Source organism: Panthera pardus, unplaced genomic scaffold (genome assembly GCF_024362965.1).
Source record: "Panthera pardus isolate Hobbes unplaced genomic scaffold, ASM2436296v1 HiC_scaffold_26, whole genome shotgun sequence".
In the NCBI taxonomy this organism is placed as follows: Eukaryota; Metazoa; Chordata; class Mammalia; order Carnivora; family Felidae; genus Panthera; species Panthera pardus.
Genome location: NW_026526832.1, coordinates 680,001 through 704,000, shown reverse-complemented (window position 1 = coordinate 704,000; position 24,000 = coordinate 680,001). Strand labels below are relative to the sequence as shown.

General features: G+C 39.5%; 1 protein-coding gene across 1 annotated transcript in view; it reads right to left on the bottom strand.

Annotated features, from left to right (window-relative positions):
- The window catches only part of KCMF1 (potassium channel modulatory factor 1), a 78,318-nt gene that overhangs the window by 6,727 nt on the left and 47,591 nt on the right, over positions 1 to 24,000 (bottom strand). The window contains exons 2-5 of the mRNA XM_053890891.1: positions 23,746 to 23,913; positions 19,086 to 19,225; positions 3,621 to 3,722; positions 243 to 417 (exon numbers count right to left, since the gene is read on the bottom strand). Of these exons, the coding sequence (XP_053746866.1) occupies positions 243 to 417; positions 3,621 to 3,722; positions 19,086 to 19,225; positions 23,746 to 23,913 (585 nt within the window). The remainder of the gene's footprint in view (positions 1 to 242; positions 418 to 3,620; positions 3,723 to 19,085; positions 19,226 to 23,745; positions 23,914 to 24,000) is intronic.

The following is a 24,000-nucleotide window of genomic DNA, read 5'->3' as shown; positions in this document are numbered from 1 at the left end:
CAAATAGAACCCAGAGCCATTTCTTAGTATCTTCTGCTCTAAGTGCTTAAAGAAATGTCAGAATGATATGAACTACTTTATGTTGCCCACTTTTAAAATATTTTATACTAATAAAATTCGGGGGAGTTCTGTGAAGGAAGGTAGGAGCATGATGAGAGACTAAAACGACAAATTCCACCAAAACATTTTAAAGGAAGGCCCCCTCCCTGGCCATTTCCTTTATTAATGGGAAACTAACTTACCAGCTATAGGATCCATGGCCTCCCTATTGCTTGGAGAATATGAACTCTGAGAGGAAGAAAGTCCACCAGTAGAACTGCTAGTAAAGTGCATGTTTGATCTACGAGCACGAGGACCTCCTAGTCCCCGGCCAGGGTGAAACATTCTACGTACATGTCGAACACCACTCGATTCATCGTAACTCCAAAGTTAAGAAAAGAACCCAAGTATTTCACAGAAAGAAAAAAAAAAAAATCACTCGAGCCCCTGTTAGACAGACATGCAGATTTCCTAAATTGTAAGCATTTAAAAATAGCACATTTCATTTAGAATGCAAACATCACAACCATATCTACAAGAGCTATTAACGCTAAAAAAAAGACACTCAAATATAAAGCAACATGTGAGTGAATGAGTGAGTGAGTGAGAGTGTGAGTGTGAGTGTGTGTGTGTGTGTGTGTGTGTGTGTGTTTTCAAAGGGAAAAATGTTTTTCCAGATAGGAACAAATTTCTTCCTAGCCTCCAACGACAATAACCGGGTGGGGTAAAGGGCACCATTGGGTCAGACTCCCAAGATAAGGCATCGCCTTACCCTGACCTCAGGGCTGAATTTCATATATGTTCATACTTAAGTAACCAAAATTAAAAAGCATCAATTTTTTTTTATCTGAGGGGAGCTATGCTAATCAAATCTCAATTATCATCTGGAATAGAAAAGAAAGGTATGAGCAGTTTTATTTACATTTTTACAGTTTTTTACGTTTTATTGATTTAAGTAATCTCTACACCCAACATGGGGCTCGAACTCACCAACCTGAGATCAAGAGTTGCATGCTCTCTGACTGAGCCAGCCAGGTGCCCCCAGCATGAATAATTTAAATTCAGGAATAAAAGACTCCTTTTGGTTATTAGTTTTAATCTGTCTTCAAGTTGTTTTTTAATGCTGCTGCTAAACTGAAAACTAGATTTGAATTTTTTAATAGCAGTGGACAGAGAGAGAGTAACACCATATTTATCAAGAGGTCAAATTCTGAGGGGTGCCTGGCTGGCTGTCAGAAGAAATTACTTAAAAAAAACAAAACAAAACAAAAGTCAAAGCTAGCAGCCTCACCCACCTTCTACAGCTGACTCAAAGTAAAGAAGGTCCTGAACAGCGAACAGCCGCCCAAACTCATGAAGACAACACTGTTGTTTCCACACAGGTAAATGTATGGGTAAAGCACAGCCAAAGAGACTTTTCTTTCAAAGCAGTACACGGAACAGCTATATGGTACAGAATGACTTTTTTAAAAAAATGTTTATTGAAAATATTTTTGAGAGAGCCAGAGAGAGAGCGCAAGAAGGTGAGAGGCAGAGAGGGAGTGGGGGACAGAGGATCTCAAGTGGGCTCTATGCTGACAGCAGAAAGCCTGATGTGGGGCTCAGACTCATGAATCGTGAGATCATGACCTGATCCAAAGTCGGGACACCTAACCGACTAAGCCACCCAGGCGCCCTGGTGCAGAATAACTTTGCTGGCTTCCCAGTTTTCAGTCGATGATTTTGGAGTGATTTAAGGATAGGATGAGTGATTACTGAAGCCCTCAGGTGCCATTATAATGTGTACTGTTTCATCATGGTATTCATGATAATGGCTTAGGTTCTACAGGAAGTAATGTTATGATCACCATATTTTGTTTTTAAAAAAGCATCTAGGTGTAAAAAGTACACTTTAGGAAGGTTCCATCTAAACAGCAAAAAAAAAAAAAAAAATAAAAAAAAATAAAAAAATAAAAAAATTCTGGTGCCTATGAGGTTCGGAGAGAAGCTATTCCCTCATGACAAAGTCACCACACAGAATCACTTGAAGTACCTGAAAAATCAGTATATTTCCAGGATAACTGCAATGTCAACATTTTGTTTTCCACAGCTTAATGGCAATACTCGTTAGGAATCTAAAATGTAACATATGCCTTCTCCTATTTTTATTTTGCATAATTTAATGTTCTCTTGATAACCAGGGACTTATAAAAATCTCACAAAAATGGATGTAGGTGACATGGGACATTCTACTGAATGGATACTAATTTCATTACAGGACCCCGAACTTGCTGAAAAAGTTCAGGATTCAGGATAACAGCCTGGCTTGCAATTACTTGCCTAGCTTCTCCATGAAGATGGTGCAGAACAGGGATCAAGCATAACCCCGCTCCGTATTGTTGTAAGATTCTTTCATATAAAATGTGAAGTGACTCAAAGACTTAAGCATTCTTGGCCCATTCAGGTTTTCTTATTCTCTTCAAGAAAAAAACAAAAAAGTCACAACTTTCTTCATTATGCTTTCATGTCCTCAGCACTTAGGAGAGAGGAAAAGTGGTGTCATCTGTTCCTCTGTCCTTGACTGGCTCAGGTCTGGCTGACATTCTCATTTCTTAGGTTGGCTCCATATCTTTGTATTCGCTTTCGTTTTCTTTTATTCCCCTAACTCTGAAGGGCCATGCTGCCAATTAGAACATTGGGAACTGTGAGCAAGGGATGGGAGCTGGGGGACAAGAAAACCGTCAAACCAGTTTCTTCCTCAGTAGGACTATGGCTGGATTATGGTTGCCGGGAGGCAATCAAAGAAATCAGAATAAAGTCTGGCAAAGAGGAAAGTCGTGATTAGCTCTTGAACCACTTCAAACTGCAATGAATACTGAAACCTTTACATGAAAATGGACCCCTGAGTTAATAGGTGACAGTTTTCGAAAAACAATTCATAACTTGAGACGAGAAGCACACAGCGTACAAAATTAATTACTCCGGTGGGCTGTTCATCTCTTGAAGATCACAGGGAACATCACCAGCAACTGCTGAGAGACAGACTTGTGAAGGGGAAGCAGAAAGGAAAGCGGGAAAGGACTTCAGAGCTGGCCGTGAACTGATGCGATCCTACTCAGAGACTGGGCAGGGAATGGCGGTCTCTGGAGAAAGGGGCTCCCAAGGGAGAGGAGCCCCGGCATGCACTCCTGCTCATCATCCCCCACTAGAACAGGGTACGGCAACAGAGGACACAGAGGGGAAGCACATAAATTCTCCTTGTACTCAACTAGATTTTAATTTGGATTAGTGTTTTCCTCTTTTGTATGAAAACACCCTACTGAAGACTTATCACCCGGGCAAACGGTCTTAAGGGAATCTGACCGAAACGAAGTGAAGATGACGAGCAAGGCGGCTTTCAGTGAGTGTTGTTCATGTGACGGGCACAGCATGTAACAAGAGAAATAAATTGCATCTCAACACCGAGTCACTTTTAGGAAAGGTCAAATAAACTCAAATAATTTGGAAGTTAGTTTATCTCTTTGGGTATATTGTCCTTAAAAATAATCAAAATGACAAACATTACAAACAACTCTATCCCTTCTTGCCTCTTAAAAGGATATTAAATCTCTAGGGGCTCTGTGTTCAAGTGTAAGATGAGCTGCAAAGTCATCCGTGACATGATTAGGATCGCCTCCAGGTAATGCTGCACATATTGGACAAATCTGAAATGAAAGTAAAGAAAGCAGATTTAATAGATGGATATTGATCAGACATCTTGTTGGATGAATATTTTACTATAACTGAGTTTTAACCAGGCAACAACACAGTAGAGATCCTGAACTAGTAAACAGCAACGGAGGCCTGAATATGAACTATGGCACATCCACGCTGTTACTTACAACTCCAACAGATAACCTCTCAGGGTCAGACACAACGGTTCTAGACAAACAGCTCAAACTTGAGCTCCGGTAAAGCCTTCTAACAGCCTGGCCGATTCATTTGCATGGTCTGACAAAACACTTTCCATAAAAAAAAATTTGTTTAAAGATGTGCTATTTAATTAGTGCACATTCACATCTGACTAAGTTTGGTCTTGAATGGTAAAGACGGAGACATAGGCCTCCCCAAAGTAAGCTAGATTTGAGGGCCAATCTCCAAATACGACAGCAAAGCTCTTATTAAAATACAACTATACAAGCTCATATATTAAGACAGTGATTACTGGTAATGTGCAAATATGCTCTATAAATTCATGAATAGGACTTCCAAGGGAAAATGGGGATGGGAGCCCATTTTTAGAACTCTATCTTTCAGAGGAATGGGAGGCAGAACAAAAGCTTGTTCAGGTTAAGGTCAAGGAGTAGAAGACCAACTTCTTGTGCGACTTAGGGCAAGGGATAGGAGAAAGGAATAAAGTGGTGTGTGCACACGCAGAGCTCAGGGGAGCCTTCGGAGGCTGGAAATGTGGTTTCTGAAGCAGTAGGTTAGAGAGGAGTGGTGACACAGGAAGAAGAGGGGTAGGATCAAAAGAAAGGAACTTTGAGAGGAAAGGCCCCTTCTCTTCCAGAAATCCAAATGGGTAAATGATGGTCTAGGAGTGGAAGCCAAGCCTTGAGGTGTAAAGAACTTGAGAGCTAAAGAACAGAACCAAACAGAAAGGTCTGATGCAAAGGGGCACAGCCAAAGGGAGCCCCAGGAAGTGTACAAAGCTTTAGGCTTGCGTCTCTCTAGGGAGAAAAGAACTGAGGCTAGGATATGTGACTTATGTTGCCAATACACGTGTTGTATCTCTGAATTCTTTCACCTGGAGTAAAATTCAGGCACTCGGTTGACCTTGCTGCCTGCCTGTGGTGGTGTAAAAGAGATGAAGAGGCAGGTGCAAGGCGAGACTTGGGAGGCCAATGCTGGCATACGGACGGGAAAACAAACTATCTGATCCCCAGAGCCTATGCCAACGCATATCACCATCTTCTCAGGACTAGAAAGCAGAAGTCCCCTGAAAGTCTGACTCAGATTTGATTCCAGTTCCTCTTATGCCCATTCAGCTGTTCTGATTATATCTGCTTCAGGAGTCTGAGAAATATCCTTAAGAAAACCTAAAGATGCTCATGAGAAATAACACTTAAGCAGGACAGTGTGCAAAAGAAGAAGGGAGGTCACACAGGAACGTGCCTGCAAAGAAATGAAGAAAGCACTGGATAAACATGTGCATGCCTTTCTTAGAAGATGCCACAGAGGTGTTCAGACGTTTTTTCTCTGTCAGAGAGAAGAGCAATTGTATCTGTTCATAAATTTACAGATTATCAACTCTCTTTCCCAGGAATTTAGGTTTTACTGTCTGTGTCATTCCTGTACTATGAAACTGCCAGTCAGTGTCTGCTGTACTTATTTTACTTTTTGTGTGTTTCTGTCTTGCCTAGCTAGATTGTCAACGGTTTTGAGAAATGCAGGACAGTGTGATTTGGTTGTTGTTTGGGAACCGTGACCAGACTTGCTTAAAACAAAAAGACCAACAGGTTTGGAGAAGCAGAAACAACCTCTGGTATAACAAATCAAACAAACAAGCCAGCTTAGGTATTTTTGAGTCCCTCAATTTTGCAACAATTTAACAGGTGCTGGACAATGCAGAGCTTTGTATTACAATGCGACAAGATTACAAGTGTTAAGATTTTTATCCAAAGAAAAAATAACCATTAAGAGGAAAAGGCACCTTCCTTCTAAGATATTTGCTTTAGACTGGCCTTTGGCCAAGGTCTATGCACAACTTGAACTGCACAAAAGATAACTGTAGAAGTTTCAGTACTTTGAGGACACACGCAAATGTTCTTAGATGAGAGAAGTATCCTTGAGAATATGCATTCCGGAAGGAAGACAAAATGGGAAAGTACAAATATCAAATGTACTAAGAATGCCCTAACAGGACCGACAGCCTCCTATACCCTAGAAAAGCACCTTCGAGATGGGGATGTAGACTAGTGCTTAGTTTTGAGTGTGTCTTTACTCCCACACACCCAGTATCTTGCAGAGGACAGAAAAATTCCACACAAAAGATACGCTGTTAACCCTAAACTTACGAGTCTGTCAACATTAATATTTATCATGCTTCGACTGCCACATGATATAGTAACATCTATTAACTTGAACAAGCAAATTCCATGTAACACATTATCTTAACGCAATGACAACTTGCCAGCGTTCAGGCATATTGAACTGGCTTAAGTCAGTGTTTCGTGAAATTGGCTGAGGATATAATTCATCCAGAATATTTGGTAAAAACACAGTTCTCTAGGCCCCTGCCTGGAAACTGATTCTAGGAGATTTGAAAATCTATATATATATATATTTTAATTTTTTTTAACGTTTATTTATTTTTGAAACAGAGAGAGACAGAGCATGAATGGGGGAGGGTCAGAGAGAGAGGGAGACACAGAATCTGAAACAGGCTCCAGGCTCTGAGCTGCCAGCACAGAGCCCGACACGGGACTCGAACTCACAGACCATGAGATCATGACCTGAGCCGAAGTCGGCCGCTCAACCGACTGAGCCACCCAGGCGCCCCTGAAAATCTATATTTTTGACAAGGGTCCCAATTATCTTATAATTAGGTAAGTTTGGTAAATACAGCTTAAATATACAACGGTATTTAAAAATAATAAATATCCTGAGGAATGAAACATGAAATGTTGTATTTACTATCCCCTGGCTCAAATTTTCTTTTTTTTTTTTTTTTTAGTGTTTTTATTTTTGAGAGAGAGACAGAGCACAAGCGGGGGAGGTGCAGAGAGAGAGGGAGACACAAAAACAACCACAGAGGGGTTAAGTTCTCATGATGTAGTGAGCTCTTCTCCTTTTTTTTTTTTTTTTTGGATGGGCTTCATTACAAGTTTCTTGGCCATTCTGTTCAGTGTTCCAGAAGATGCATTTTAAAAAACTGTCTATCTGATCCAGCATATAACCTGGCTTGAACTGAAGCTACTAGACCACAGTACTATAGAGAGATCGGTCTTGCACCAAAATCATTCAGCAGATGCTGAGAGCTAGGCTGGTTCTTTACCATGAGGCTGACCCACTTTGGAGCATCATCCTCTCAGACCACTTGAAACTGCCCTTGAACTCAGATTCTGGGACACTAAAGCTTCTTGTTAACAGTAAACACTTTTTTTTAAAGTTTATTTATTTACTGAGAGAGAAACACAGAGAATGAGCGGGGGGCGGGGCGGGGGGGTTTGTTGAGAGGGAGGGAGAGAGAATCCCAAGCAGGCTCATCAGTGCAGAGCCCGACCTGGGGCTCAACCCCACGAATTGTTAGATCATGACCTGAGCTGAGATCAAGAGTCAGATGCTTAACTGACTGAGCCACCCAGGAGCCCTGTAGCAGCAAACACTTTAAGCGAAATAACTGGTTTGACAATTGGTATTTCTTGACTAGGTTTCTGAAACTTGATAAATTCATTTATTTCATTTATCTGATTAATTTTAGATCTCTGAGAAATACGTTCCTTTTGAGTAACTGTTCAAAAGCTGTGATTTCCCTATATCATCTTCTATTGTTACTTTCTAGTAACACACCAAATGTTTGATGCATCGTTTGTCTGGCAATGATGATCTTACGGCAGCACAGCTTCTTTGTAGTTCATTTTTTGGACCCTTTTTAAAAAAGATTCATTTTCATCCACATAATCATTATGATTAGGTTCATCCTGTCACAAAAGGACTACAGAATCACTCAAATCCTACCATCCTTCCATTCCCAAGTAAAAGCCCGGGTGGCATGATGGCGGAGAAAGTAACATTATTCCTCTGTACAAATGTCAAACCTCTTTATTATCCACCAGACCAAGTGGACAAATGTTCTCGTTTTAATGGTTCTCTAGTATCTGGCCGTACTCACCTGATTCCATTTTATTTCCCATTATTTCCCACAACAATCAATACCTTACCATCCCTTCTGCCTATGTTTCTTTCTCAATACCACATCTTAGTTCATGTTGTCTCTTCCCTCTGAATAATGCCTTTACCTTCCCATTCTGTCCACTTTTTGAAATCATACCCATTTTTTCAAGGCCTACATGAAGTCCCAAAGCCCTCTGACTCCTTCCTGTGTTATTCTCCAATTGTGTCAAATAAGCTAGTTTGCTCTTCAGATGGGCCATAAAGTCTGTGTGGGTTGAGGCCACATGTTTTACAGTTGTTATGCTGAGAGCCATTGTGCCTTACTCCAAGAATTCAGAGGCCTCAGAAAGCACTTCACACTTTACATACTAAACGTAATGTTCTTGGTTAATACTTGGGGAGATATGTTCAGAAGTCACGAACATTTATCTAGAGAAAGGCCACTAAAATCTCCCTTTCCAACTTGTCCTTAATAATTGACCCAGGAATGATCTAGAACAGAGAATCTTCTGACATTATCCTCTGAGGGCAAAGAAGGGAAGGTAAAGTGAGTGTTGTGTTCTCCTCACCCTCTTCCTGTTTATAACTAACGACTCAATTTCTCTCAGGCACCCACACATTTTCTCACACAAAGCCCTTCTGCAGCCCCCCACCTTCCTGTTACTTTGCTTTCTGTCCAGTCATTACATGAACATTCCTTCTCCTTGCTCCTTTTCTCTACTACAGCTGTGGGTCAAGTTATGAAGTGAATCACAGTTAAGAAGATTAAAGGTATTACTCTTGTATCTGAGGAGTTACAGGTTCTGGACAAAATTACAATGCAGTGAAGAATAACTGCCACGGCTCTACTGCCTTCAGAAAAGCTGCTTATTTACTTGTGTTCGGTGAGTTTGTGCACCCCCCACATCATAAGCACAAGAAAGATAAAAACACAATTCCAAGTCAAATAATTTTCCTTTGTTAATATTATACCAACTTTCTTTCTTTCTTTTTTTAATACATGGGGAGGAGAGAAAGTTCTTTTTTCTTTTCTTTTTTTTTAATGTTTATTTATTTTGAGAGAGAGAGAGAGAGTGTGAGTGGGAGAGGGGCAGAGAGAGGAAGAGAGAGAATCCCAATCAGGCTCTGTGCTGATAGTGCAGACTCCTACGTGGGCCCCAATCCCACGAACTGTGAGATTATGACCTGAGCTGAAATCCAGAGTCAGACACTTAACTGACTGAGCCACCCAGGCGCCCCTCTACTAACTTTCTAACACAAGATTACATAGGTTTTTCCTAAGCTAGCTTCGAAATCAAAATTCACCACATGATGTGTTCTGCCAACCTCGTACTTATTTATTGTGCTCTGAGTTTCAAGCTAGGTGTCCAAAGGACATTTACAAAAATAACTTCTTTTTAAGTTGGTGTTTTCTTCTTCCTTTCTTCTCATATGTGTAGGTTATATAAATTTAAATGAAAACATGTAACAAAGCCTTGTGAGCACTGTTTCAGATACGGGGCACCTTCTGGGACTGCAATAAACACGGTTTCTCTTGTGCTGTTTACAACTGCGACCGTTTTCTAGTTAAAGATCTATGCCAAGAAGTCCAGGTGGGCTACTTAATGAAAGTTAATGAAAGTTCTCACCAGTCAAATTTGTTATATTGTATAATTTTGTTACTATGGATTAACTAATTCATTAAGTATTTACTGAGGACCAAATCAGTGTTCACTTAATATCCTGGGTTATAAGATTATTAAGAAACGAAGACAGTGAACATGGTGATCCTGCCACCATTCAAGTTCATACAAATTCCATTTTTTTTTGAGTTTCATCTCTTCTTATAAATTGGGATGTATTTTTCATTATTTATTCAAACCAGATTACAATTCATGTCTCTTCTTTTGAAGGGCTCTTAAACTCAACTCTAGATATATCCCACGCTTGTTCTGTTAGGCAAAATTTTCTGATCACTTGCAATATAATGGGATGTTTTTAACAGAATTTCTTTTACTGAAAAGTGATGATCCAAAAAGAGCTATTAGAATTTAAGGCCAAGACACATAAAAAAGCCTTCACATGCATTTTAATCCTTAGAGTTAAACAAACATAAAGTTGATAATCTACCAAGCTAACTATTGCTGAGGTTTATTGGTGATGTCAGGTTTTTGATCTCCTACCCAATTAAAAGTGGTTCATCTTATAAAATCTGTAGCTATAATAAATATAAGACTGAATGCTGGAGTTTTGCTTTGAAGAGATACATAAAGCACTACTGGAAAATCTTTTGGGCCTAGAACTATCTAAGTTGTAGCCACTTGCACCTTAACCATCCAGTTTGCCAATAGAGACATAGGTCCTTTCAAGACTTGAGTGAGCACACCATTCAACTGGATTACAATCTAATTTTCTATTGTTACAGCGCAACACTGAAATTAACTTATAATGAAGTAGGAGTTACTTCATATTGAATTTATTTTTCTCCTCAGTTCCATTCTCCCCATTTTAATACTTAGGTTGGAAGTGTCACATGCTTCTAAAGAGTAGCATTTAGAATTTTAGGAGTTTTTGCTATATACAAAGGTTTTAATTTTCCTTACATTTTTTTTCAATTTTTTCATTTAAAAAAATGTTTATTTATTTTTGAGAGAGAGAGACGGGTGGGGGGGGGGGCAACGAGGGAGGGAGGGGCAGAAAGAGAGGGAGACACAGAATCTGAAGCAGGCTCCAGGCTCTGAGCTGTCAGCACAAAGCCCGACTCGGGGCTTGAACTCACAAACTGCGAGATCATGACCTGAGCCGAAGTCTGACACCCAACCGACTGAGCCACCCAGAAGCCCCTTCCTTACATTTTTATACATGATTTAAAAGTCCTAAATAACTAAGTTTTGGTTTTAAATGTTATTTTACTTACTTACTTAAAGATTTTTTTTTTCTTAAGTAGGGCTTCATGCCCAGCATGGAGCCCAAGGTGGGGCTTGAACTGACCCTGAGATCAAGATCTGAGTTGAGATCAAGAATTGGATGCTTGGGGCACCTGGGTGGTTCAGCTGGCTAACTGATGCTTTTGGCTCAGTCATGATGTCAGGTATGTGGGATCGAGCCCGCATCGGGCTCTGCACTGAGTGTGGAGTCTGCATGGGATTCTTTCTCTGCCACCACCTCCCTGCTCCATGCGTGCTTTCTCTCTCTCAAAATAAATACATAAATTTAAATATTAAAAATAAGAAAAAGCTGAACGCTTAACTGACTGAGCCACCCAAGTACCCCTTGATTTTTCACTTTTAAGTAATCTCTACACCCAACATGGGGTTCAAACCCACAACCTCGAGAACAAGAGTCATACCCTCTACCGGCTGAGTCAGCCAGGCATCTCCTTAAATATGTTTTTTGGGCAGAAATTTAAACTATATGTGTACACTGATGGGGCTCCCGGGTGGCTCAGTCGGTTAAGTGTCTGACTTCAGCTCAGGCCATGATCTCACAGTTCGTGGGTTCAAGCCTTGTGCTGTTGGGCTCTGTGCTGACAGCTCAGAGCCAGAAGCCTGCTTCAGATTCTGTGTCTCCCTCTCTCTCTCTGCCCCTCCCAACTCGTGCTCTGTCTCTCTCTCAAAAATAAAAATAAAACATTTAAAAAAAATAAAAAAAAATAATTTAGCAACAGTAAAATATAACTCCAAAGGATTCAGAACTGTCTTTTTTCTTTATCCTGCCCACAATTCACTCTAGATATGAGCACCCATGCTCACCTAGAAGAAAAACCCCAATGTCAGCTCCACTTTCTTAATCTAACCCGGTGCAAGCTATATTTATTACCTGTAGATTTTGAGAAAGGACATGGGAACCTCTTACCTCTTAGTGGTATCAAGAAGAGCCTGAAAGATGCAGGGAGACAGGGGCAGGGAGGCAGTGCCTGAGAGCAAGAAGCAATTTTAGTGAAGAATCAGAAATAAACTCTACCTTAGTTAGTGGGTCTGTGTGGTTTACAGTGAGTTTAAGTTAGAGTCTGATGAGGACTGAAGCTTTCTGCATGTTCCCCTTCTCAAGGGCATAACCAGTTTGTCAAGTAAGACTGAGTTTGCCAGAGCTTCCTAGAAAAAGATGACCTCAGCTATGAACATCAAGACTGGCATCTTCAAATAATTTTACCAGTTTTTTTTTTGTTTTTTTTTTTTTTTTTTTTTTCTAAATCTGAGGGGCAGGTCCGGAAAAGAAGAGACAAGACTGAAAAGCATTTAAAGAACTTCTGAGTCACCCTGTAATTTGCCAACAGTTGTCGAAGAGCTCCCATCTTTATACCATCCTTCCTAAAAATCTTTCTACAAACCCTGCAGAACATTTCTTTGACTTAAAATTAGCTGTCTGGACACTGAACTAGACAAACCAGTATTTTATAGGACAAAGAAGAAACCAGACTAGTGGCTAAAGAAAAAAAAAAAAATTCAAAATGAATGTGTGTAACACCTGCTATTTTACCCAGTGCTCCCCTTCCCATTCAGAAAACTGCCCGTTTTCCTTCCCTTACAGGATTTTAATTCAACTTCAACATAGGAGAAAGTAGAAAGCAATGAAAACCCTACCCAGGAAAAACAACATACTCTCAAATAGCAGGCATTTAAGGAACTTATTTCTTACAGAAATAGATTTTAAAAATGTCATGACACATGTATATAGGATTATCCCAGAACAAATCTGGAATCCCCAAAATATCTCCTATCATTTCCTTCCCTGCTCACAACTCCAAAAAATCTGCTGGGGTACTAATAGCTGTATCACTCTTAAAATCAAAAGTACTATGATCTTGGGGTGCCTGGGTGGTTCAGTCATTCAAATGTCCAATTTTGGCTCAGGTCATGATCCCACAGTTCGTGGATTTGAGCCCCATGTCTGTGTGGACAGCTCAGAGCCTGGAGCCTGCTTCAGATTCTGTGTCTTCCTCTCTCTCTGCCCCTCCCCTGCTTGCACTCTGTCTTTCTCTCAAAAATAAATGTTAAAAAAAAAAAAAAGTACCATGATCTGATTTTAAACAAGTAAATGTATTCAAAGTAACTATTATTTAAAAATATGCAAAGACAGCCAAACACTAAAGACAGGAAAAACTGATTTATAAAATAGAAAGTGTTTGGAGTCAAAAGTAATGAAAAGCACAAATTGTAAAAGTACCAAATCCTAATCTTCTACAATCTCTCCAGCTAAATGCAGCTGAGCAGTGGCAATATGGTTTCCCTGCAGCAACTGTATTTTTCAAATCCTATGTATTTATTTCTACAGCATTATTAGATAAAATACCCTTGTGAGTTCATAGAAAAGCAGATAGCATCCAACTGCATTCTCTGATAAAGAATGCAAGCAGTAAGAGTCAAAACGTTTTTTTTTTCTTTTAATGTGAGTTTGGCTTTTAAATGCTTACCTTTCCTGATTATCCGATTAAAAGGGTAAGAAGGCAGTTACAATGTTTAAGAAAGTGTATAAAATTAGATTAAAAGAGATGTACAAACTGTGGTTCACTCCACTGTTGCCCCTAGTAAGGAAATAAGTGCGGAAGTTAGCTCTACATATCGACATATTAAAACAGTCTCTCAATGAAATACAGATAGATTGATGATCAGGATTTAAAAGTCCTATAGACAGTTTAAAACAGATGTCACTTCTCATAGCCTTCATGAATAAATCATATCTATCATGTTAATTTGGCTGGAATATTTGATCTAATACTTTCTTGCTTGCTTAATTTAGAGATCAAATGCATCTAATTGTTTAGTACAAATTTGCCACGACAATGATGATAAACTATTCTGTGCTCTATGACATTCAAACAACTGTTTAAATATTAAGTAAGTTACCAGCTAAAATTGATTATTCTGAATCATGAAAAAAAATTCAAAGGTCCTTTTATGCCATCGTTTTCTCCATAAGAACTGTTGTCATTAGTTTTTAAAGAGTATGTATGTATGCATGTAATCTCTACACCCAACGTGGGGCTCAAACTCACAACCCTGAGACCAAGAGTCTCATGCTCTTCTGACTGAGCCAGCCAGATGCCCCAAGAATTATTACTCAAAATAAAATTGTCTAAAGTCAGACTATGGGAAATTTCCAAAATCATTCTTTCTCCGTGATTTTTAGTTCTTATAAATAAAACACAGTACAACCGTACTATTTCAAAACTAAACTCCTTTTGTTAAGAACACACCTAAGTCTTCATTAAAAAGGGGAGGAAATGGGGGCACGCGTGGGTGGCTCAGCTGATGAAGCATCTGACTCTTGATCGGCTCAGGTCATGATCTCACAGGTTGGTTAGTTTAAACCCCTCATAGGGCTCCATGCTGACAGTGCAGAGCCTGCTTGGGATTCTTCCTCTCTCTCTGTCCCTCCCCTGCTCGCTCTCTCTCTTAAAATAAATAAATAAACTTTATTTCTTTTATTTTTTTTAAACTTTTTAAAATTATTTATTTATTTATTTAAAAAAAAATTTTTTTTAACGTTTATTTATTTCTGAGACAGAGCATGAGTAGGGGAGGGGCAGAGAGGGAGACACAGAATCAGAAGCAGGCTCCAGGCTCTGAGCTGTCAGCACAGAGCCTGACGCGGGGCTCAAACTCACAGACTGCGAGATCATGACCCGGGCTGAAGTCGGACGCTTAACCGACTGAGCCACCCAGGCGCCCCTAAAACTTTTTTTTAACATTTATTTACTTTTGAGAGACAGAGCACAAGTGGGGAAGCAGCAGAGAGAGAAGGAGACACAGAATCCCAAGCAGAATCCGGGCTCTGAGCTGTCAGCACAGAGACCGACACGGGGCTCGAACTCACGAATGGCGAGATCATGACCTGAGCCAAAGTCAGACACCCAACCGACTGAGCCACCCAGGGGCCCCATAAATAAACTTTAAAAAGAGGGGGGGTTGGAGGGATGCTTGGGTGGCTCAGTCAGTTGAGCGTCTGTCTGACTTCGGCTCAGGTCATGATCTCACAGTTCGTGGGTTCAAACCTTGTGTTGGGCTCTGTGCTGACAGCTTGGAGCCTGGAGCTTGCTTTGGATTCTGTGTCTCCCTCTCTCTCTGCCCCTCCCTCACTTGCACTCTGTCTCTCAAAAATATATAAACATTAAAAAGGGGTGGGGGTAATGTTATCAGTAACATAAATGAAGAGCACCTAAAAGCTGGACACTACCCTAACCCCTTTTCTGGAAAGTAATAAAAATGAGTAAATCAAATGAAAAATAGAAAGCAAGAAGTTCCCAGCAATGACCTATTAGAAGACTGCTGTTATTATGAACAGAATAATACATTAATACATACATTTCTGGAAGAGGGAAGAAAATGTTGGTAAACCAAAAAGTGCTTTTATCTTTTAAGCATAATATTCTTCAGATAAATTACAAGAGATTTACTTTAACAACTGAGAGCAAGCTACCTACATGTCATTAATGAAATGTAGCAGCACATTTCACCTAAAAACAAAATCTCTGACGGCTTTCAAACTAGCTACAGTGCAAGCTCAAATACATAGGATTTAAGAAAAAATTCAGGAGTCACTTCTTTTATGTCCAAAGAAAAGTTTTTCTACCTACCATGTTTCTTCCACCATCCTAACACTTCCTCAATAATCCTTCATATCTGCAATCCCATTTGACCACTACTGCTCACTTCTGCTACTAGATTGATGGATTTTAAAATTACATACTGTACTACACTTCCCCTCTTAATTCTTTCCATTACCCAATCTACCCAATCTCGTGGTAACTGTGCGGGATTTTAAGAACTTGTGCTTAATCTCAAGATCACATTGTTTACCATGTTTAGTGTTTACATAAAGACTCCTGAGGGCTGCTTGGGTGGCTCAGTTGGTTAAGCATCCAACGCTTGGTTTCAGTTCACGTCAGGATCTCATGGTTTGTGGGTTCAAGCCCTGCATCGGGCTCTCTGCTGACAGTGAGGGATTCTCTCTCTGCTCCTACCCTGCTCGTGCCTGCTCGCCTGCTCTCTCTCAAAATAAACAAATAAAAGCTTAGGAAAAAAAAAAAAAGACTCCTGAGGCTATGCCCAATCCACTTTTTAAATTTTTAAGTAGTAATCACCCTCACTCATTCTATGTCAGATGTTGTTTTGCATAGTATCTGGTTTTGAAGGGTCCTCCATACCCTCAAAATCAAAGTCTCTTGAGTAATCCCAAATTAATCTTAAGAAAGGGGGCAAATCTTATATGGGGCCTTTAGAGTCCCTATTTGAAAAAGAAAAGAGACATATAGACAAGGTTATAAAGTTGTCTACAAAGTTGTTGTATTTTTTTCTTTTTTAAAAATGTTTATTTATTTATTTTGAGAAAGACAGAGAGTGAGTGGGGGCAGGGTAGAGAGAGAGGGGAGAGAGAGAATCCCAAACAGCCTCCGCAGTGCAGAGCCTGATGCGGGGCTTAAACTCATGAACTATGAGATCATAACCTGAGCCAAAGTCACACACTTAACTGACTGAGCCACCCTGGCGCCCCTACAAAATTGTTTTAAACATTAACCTTCAGTAGACTTTCTTACCAGCTATGTCAGGTATCAGTAAATGCTTACTAGTGGTGACAATAATACCTACAGTGACATTCTTTTACCCCTAAATGTTCCAAATGGATGCTGGTTAGAGGAGGGAGATCCTTAAGTCCCATGAAGTTACAAACCGGTGGCCTAGCCGACACATGGAAGAAACACAGGAGCAAAGCAAGATAGCACATTAAGCATTTAGAAAGAAAAATGTAGGTGGGGCACCACGGTGGCTCAGTTGTTAAAGCATCTGACTTCAGCTCAGGTCATGATTTTACAGTTTGTGAGTTCGAGTCCCACACTGGGTGAGTTCGAGCCCCACTTGAGGTAAGCCTCGCTTCTCTCTCTCTCTGTCTCTGCCTGTGATTCTCTCCCACTCCTGTGATTCTCTCTCTCTCTGCCCCTCATTCACTAGTGTCTTCTCTCTCTCTAAAAACAAAAAAACAAGGAAGAAAAAAAAGAAAAAAAAAGGAAAGAAAAATGTAAATAGGAATAGAAAACGGGGTACACATGAGTCCCCCGCCAAAATAACATGAGTCACTCTTGAACTCCAGAAGTTTTCCACGTTTGACTAACCATGACCTCGGCAAAATACTGGGGAGGGCGGTGGGGTGAGAGGGACACCTAGTAACACCTAGTAACATCACCTGGACATTTATAAATGCTTCACACGCATGCAGAGAGGCACTCAAAATACTTAATAACTGGTGGCATAGGCACCAATCCTTCAGAACGGACCAGTCATATGTGGTGCCAGCCCTGGACTGAAGAGGACAGGACTCACAAGATTTGAGGAAGAAAAAACCCTGTACCTTCATATCAAAGATTCTTGTTTGCTTGCCATTTTTCACTTTGAAACACCTGGGTGGAAACAGAGGGCAGATGTGGTGTTCATGCAGACTAAGGGCTGCTGAGGAGGGAGCAATCCTTAAAATACTCCACAAAAACCAATTTAAAAACAGTATGGCCACTGTCTTGAACTATGTACAAAAGCTTGGGAACTTAACAAAGGCACATACTGAACATGCCTTATAAGAGACAGACCACTAAACCATTTGTAGATGGTAAATATTTAATTTTCAAACTGTGAATCAGGTGTAGAGGAGTGTAAACAAATTATGAGTATTTACTTACAGGAAAAAAAAAATCAAGGCAAAGCTGCTGAGGCAGAACTACTCATTCTTATTTCAAAAGACTAGCTTTTCGCTCATGGAAGGACTTAACTTTCTGCTGGATTCTGCAATTTGGGGTGTGGAAAACTGAGTAGCTGTCCTGCCCCAGTGGAGTGATGAAGTACTATCCCAGGGCCTACTGGCTAGTAAAGATTTTAAGAATGCCTGGTTCAGTAAGAGAAACCCCTCTCTGTTGTATCCAGTAACAGAAATTAAGTCAAAAAGAAATTATTCCAAATTTCCCACAACAACGAGGATGAGATGCGATCAAGTCCACATTCCTCATACTGGTATCTGGGACTGAACCAAAAGGAAGCAAGGTCACCTTTACAAAATAAGAACAACAAATTAAGAACAGTAGTAAAATGTGTCAACAGTGTTCTGAGGCTCCAGATGAGAGCAGTTCTGAGCTGTTAGATACGAAAATTTGGCTTTGGGACTACATAATGTCAATTTACCAAATGGTTGACCTACACACCTTATAAGCAACTTTAAGCATCCAACTAAGCAGTGTGAATGGGAATAAAAGCGAACCTGTAGTACTCACAGCTGTAACAGCAGGGCTGTAGCAGAGATAAAACAGGACAATGGTTAAGTAGGGACTCTACAACCCAGAGGGACTCTGGCTGACTTCAAACACCAGGCTCTGCCCCTCAGCAGCTGTATGTCCTCGGACACCCTATTTCTTGAGTTTCAGCTAATTTGTTTTGAATACATTTAGGGGCGTATTAGTTGATGCAATGTGCAACTGCTTGTGCCAAAATTCTCCAAATCCCAGACCTACAGTTCCATTTCTCATCTCTCACTTTATCTATTATTACAAATAGTAAAGGTGGGGAAGGGTGCTCTTTTGGGTGTACTTTATCGTTTCTTAAAAGTTGAATATATGCTGACTCAGATGTCAAGTTAAATACCCAAAAAGCTTTCAAGCCAAGATTTCCTTTGTGCATTATTCCAGGTCTTTGGCTCTTAGCCAGTTGGGAAAGATTAGAGTAGAAGGAACTTGTAGGGACCTTAGAGCTCCGACCAATGAACCAAGAGATCTGACCTAATAAAAACAAAGCGATATGTTACAATGAGATGTGACAATGGATTATTACTTATCACTTAAAATTTTAAAATTTCATTATGAAGGCATTCTTGTAGAAGAAAAATTAAGCAGGTAGCAAGAATACCTGCTTTTTAGAAAGAGCTGTGCTTCAGGGTGGGGTGCTTTTAACCTGTTCACAGTACATTTGCTAAGGGCTCCTGAATTTGGTCAAGATTCCACACTGTGCTTTTAGCAACAGGGCGAGAACAGCTAGTGTGAATAAATGAAGCGTGTTATCTTGCACACATGCAACCTCCTAGGATGTGTAAAACTTGCTGTTAAAAGAGCATTTTAATAATTATTATGCAAACAGTATCAGTACACTTAGTAGGAGACAGAGGACAGTGACCTAGTTTTACTTTTGTTAGAAATGATGTACGTTAACACATCACTTTAGATACAAGGTTTCTTCACTTACCACTTCTGTTGATGTTTCTGCATGCTCAGAAGTAACATGTTCTTGGAGAGATGTCTCCGTATAGCCCATTTTTCCACAATAGGGACAAGTAAAAGACTGTGGCTGCTCTACAGAGAAAGCTTCCCCACCATAGTACAAATCTGAAAAATAAAGTGGAACTGCAGTGAGAAATAATAATTATTGTTTTCTTTTATCACATGAAAATGTAAACATATGGTAGGTACAATAATGTAAAACAACAGTGTCCCTGAAATCTCCAAAAACCTCACCCTGTCAAAGAGTGCTTAGGTACCTCATATGTGCAACATCCTTATTTTGCCTGGGACTCCATGCCACCCCTCCAAAATTCCTTTTTCACCCACAAAGCTATTATTTCCTTAAGAGAAAAACAAACAGGGACACCTGGGTGGCTCAGTCGGTTGAGCATCCGACTTCAGCTCAGGTCATTATCTCACATCACAGTTCGTGAGTTCAAGCCCCGCATCTGGCTCTGTGCTGACAGCTCGGAGCCTGGAGCCTGCTTTGGATTCTGTGTCTCCCTCTCTCTGCCCCTCCCCTGCTCATGCTCCTTCTCTCTCTCAAAAATAAAGAAAAATTTTTTTTAACGTTTGTTCGTTTTAGAGAGACAGAGAGAGACAGAGCATGAGCAGGGGAGGGGCAGAGAGAGAGGAAGACACAGAATTGGAAGCAGGCTCCAGGTTCTGAGCTGTCAGCTCAGAGCCCAACGTGGGGGCTCAAACCCACAAACTGTGAGATCATGACTGAAGCTGAAGTCAGATGTTTGACTGAGCCACCCAGGTGCCCCATCTCTCTCTCAAAAACAAATATACGTTAAAAAATTTTTTAAAAGAGAGAAAAACAAACAACTTTTTATCCTTTCATTTAACTTTGAATGTTTTTTTAAGATATTTTTAAGTAGCCTCTATACCCAATGTGGGGCTTGAACCCACGACCTTGGGATCAAGAGTTACATGCTCTTCTGACTGAGCCAGCCAGGCCCCCTCCCTTCATTTAATTCTGAAACATCTCTCATTTCACATCTAGTTCTAATTTTACTGTAATTTATTTTTTCTTTATCTCTGTGGCTACTGTACCAATGCCAGTGTCAACACAAAGAAATCAGCAGAGGGAGAGGTGCCCAACTGGCTCAGTCGGCAGAGTGTGTGACTCCTGATCTCGGAGTTGTGAGTTTAGTTCTATACATTTGGTACAGAGATTACTTAAAATAAAATCTTAAAAAAAAAAAAAAAAAGAATCAGCAGGGCATATCATAATACAAGAACACAAGTGCTCGGAATAGGCAAATGTGATCAATATGCCAATCCCCAGACACAGCTATCTGTCTAAAGCACACACCATTCTTACAGCAGGAAGGAACCTGAGCAAAAATGCTAACTTGAATGGAGTACTACCACAACAGACTCTGTCCATATTGGTTACTGAAGAACTGATGAATTAGTGATATTCTATGGGAATAATCTGTTTGCCTCATTAGTAGATCTCAAGAAATAAATTTATTTTTCTCCATTAGTAACACAAAAGGAAATGCATTTGAAAGTATATTTAGTATATTATGTCACTTCATTCCAAAGAACTATACTTAACATGAAACAAATGCTTAATTTAATAGGATATGAGGAGGCGCCTGGGTGGTTCAATCAGTTGGGTATCCGACTTCGGCTCATGTCATGATCTCGCGGTTCATGAGTTTGAGCTCTGCATCAGGCTCTGTGCTGACAGCTCGGAGCCTGGAGCCTGCTTCAGATTCTGTGTCTCCCTCTCTGCCCCTCCCCTGCTTGTGCTCTTGTCTCTCTCTCTCAAGAATAAACATAATAATTTTTTTAAAAATAGCACATTATAAGAGAAAATTTTATAAGAGACAACATTTGCTATGTGAGAGATTTGTTCACATTCATTTTTAGGAAGATTTAGGCTATCTTAAAAGTATTTGCCCATACACACTTGTGCACACACACACACACACACACACACACACACACACACACACACTATTATATGTATAAGATTTGCCAGGTATGTTTGGGATAGGTGGGGATAAATATACAAAAATCAATAAAACTTCACTTGATAAAAGACATCTACAAAAAAACTATAGCTAACATCACACTTATTGGTGAAAGACTGGATGTTTTCCCCCCTAAGACCTGGAACAAGACAAGAGTGTCTGCTTTAGCCATTTCTATTCATTATTTTACTGGATGGTCTAGTAATTAGGCAAGAAAATGAAAGGAAAAGCAGCTAGAGGGAAAGGAAGAAGTGGAACCATTTGTAATCAGCAGATGACATGACCTTGCATATAGAAAATCCTAAAAAATCCAATTAGATCCTATTAGAACTAATGAACAACATCATAGGATATAAGATCCATACAAAAACCAATTATTTTTCTATACACATGCAGTGAACAATCCAAAAATAAAATTTTAAAAATACACTTACAATAACAAGAAGAATAAAATACTTAGTAACACATTTAAAGAAGGAAGTATAAAACTCAACCTCTGGTAATTACAAAACTTTGTTGAAAAATATTAAAGACAAACTAAACAAATGGAAAAACATCTCATGTTCACCAACTGGCAGACTTAATACTGTTGCTCTCCAAACTGATCTACAGACTTAAAACAATCCCCATCAAAATCCCAGTTGGCTTCTTTGCAGAAATGTGATGAGCTGATCCTAAAATTCTTTCATAGAAACTCAAGGTATCTAGAATACTCAAAACAATCTTGAAAAAACAAAAAACAAAACAAAGCTGGAAGACTCATACTTGTCAATTTCAAAGCTTACTAGAAGTTTACAGTAGTTAAGATTGTGGTACTAGCATATAGACAGATATATAAATCAATGAAACAGACGGAGACTCTAAGAAAAGACACATTTATGGTCAACCAACTTTCCTAGTAGCTTTATTGAGATATCTCAGACATATAAAATTATGTATATTTATGATATCCAACTTGATGTTCTGATGCAGTATTCACTGTGAAAAGATCACCATGTCTACATAGTTACCTGTGTGTTGAAAAAATTTAAGATCTGTCCTCTCCAAAAATTTCAAGTATACAATATAATATTGTTAACTATGATCACCATACTGTACATTAGCTCCCCAGAGCTTATTCATCTTGCATAATGAAACTTTGTACCATGTGACCAATATTACACCAATCCCCTACTCCTTCCACCTCAGGTCAACTGATTTTCAACAAGAATGCCAAGACAATTCACTGCATAAAGAATAGTCTTTTTCAATAAATGATGCTGGGACAACTGGATATCCATATGCAAAAGAATGATCTATCTCATCATTCCATATACAAAAATTAATGCAACATGGAGCAAAGATCTAAATGTAAAAGCTAAGGGGTGCCTAACTGCTCAGTAGAAAGAGTATGTTACTCTTGATCTCGGGGTTGTGAGTTCGAGCCCTACACGGCATGTAGAGATTACTTAAATAACTAAAATAAAAAAAGTAAAAGCGAAAACAATAAAACTCTTCTAAGGAAACAAAAATGTAAATCTTCATGATCTTAGACTGGGTAATGGTTTCTTAGATATGACACTAAAAGCAAAACAAAAGAAAATAAAAAGATAAACTGGACGTCATCAAAATTAAAACTTTTGTAGGGGTGCCTGGGTGGCTCAGTTCAGTTAAGCATCCGACTCTGGATTTTGATTCAGGTCATAATCTCACGGTTTGGGAGTTTGAGCCCCGCATGAGGCTCTGCGCTGATAAGCACAGAGCCTGCTTGGGATTCTCTCCCCCCTCTCTCTGCCCCTCCCCCACTCACTCTCTCTCTCTCAAAATAAATAAACAACAACAACAACAAATGAAAATCTTTGTGCTTCAAAACATACCATCAAAAAAGTGAAATGACAACCCATGAAATGGGAGACTTCTGCAAATCATCCACCTGATAAGGAACTTGTATAAAGAGTATATAAGGAACTATTAAAACTCAATAATAAAAAGACATATTACCCAATTAAAAAAATAGACAAAGGATCTGAATAGACATTTCTCCAAAGTAGATATACAAATGGCCAGTAAGCACAAGAAAAGATGGTTACTATTACTAGCCATCAGAGAAATGCAAATCAAAACCATATGAGATACCACCTCACACCCACTATGATGGCTAGAAACAGAAAAGCTCCGTGCTGAGTGTGGAGCCTGCCTAAGATTCTCTCTTCCTCCCTCATGCGTGTGTCTCTCTCGCTCTCAAAACAAAAAAACCCCAAGTGCCGACTAGTTAAGAAATTATAGCATGAAACATTTATAGCCTTTCTTATGGATTAACAAGGGCTTCTAATCAACTGCAGAAACAGAAACTGTGCTTTCTGGCAGCCAGAGCAAGAATACTTGTGTACTGCTAGCACGAACAGTTCCTTTATTTTACTGAGGCGCTCCTTCCATCTCATACCGTGTCAGTTTTCTAGATAGATATCTGAATCGCTTTTATGAACAGTTGAGCTATGATTATGAGAATTCTTTAGAATACAAAAGTAAGAGTCATGTTATTTTTAATGTATGCTATCGGGAATAGTTTTAGAACATCTTGCCTTTAAACTTCTTCACGCACATGCACACAAAATTCTAAATGACAACCCATTAGAATGAGAAATAAATACGTACCAAAATCTACCCTTGTTAATATGCACTGCATTGGGTGGTCAGTTGTATGCCTTGTGGTTGTTGCACCACTTTCATAACAAGATGCACAAAGATCGTAATCGTAGCAAATTAAACACTTATATCTGCGACCTCGAAAATTTCCTTTTAAACATGCATCACAGCTGACACCTATTAAAAAAAAAGAAATATCATTAATTAGCAGCTGTAATAGGCCCCACTCCATCTCATTTTTATAACATTTTTTAAGTACAGATT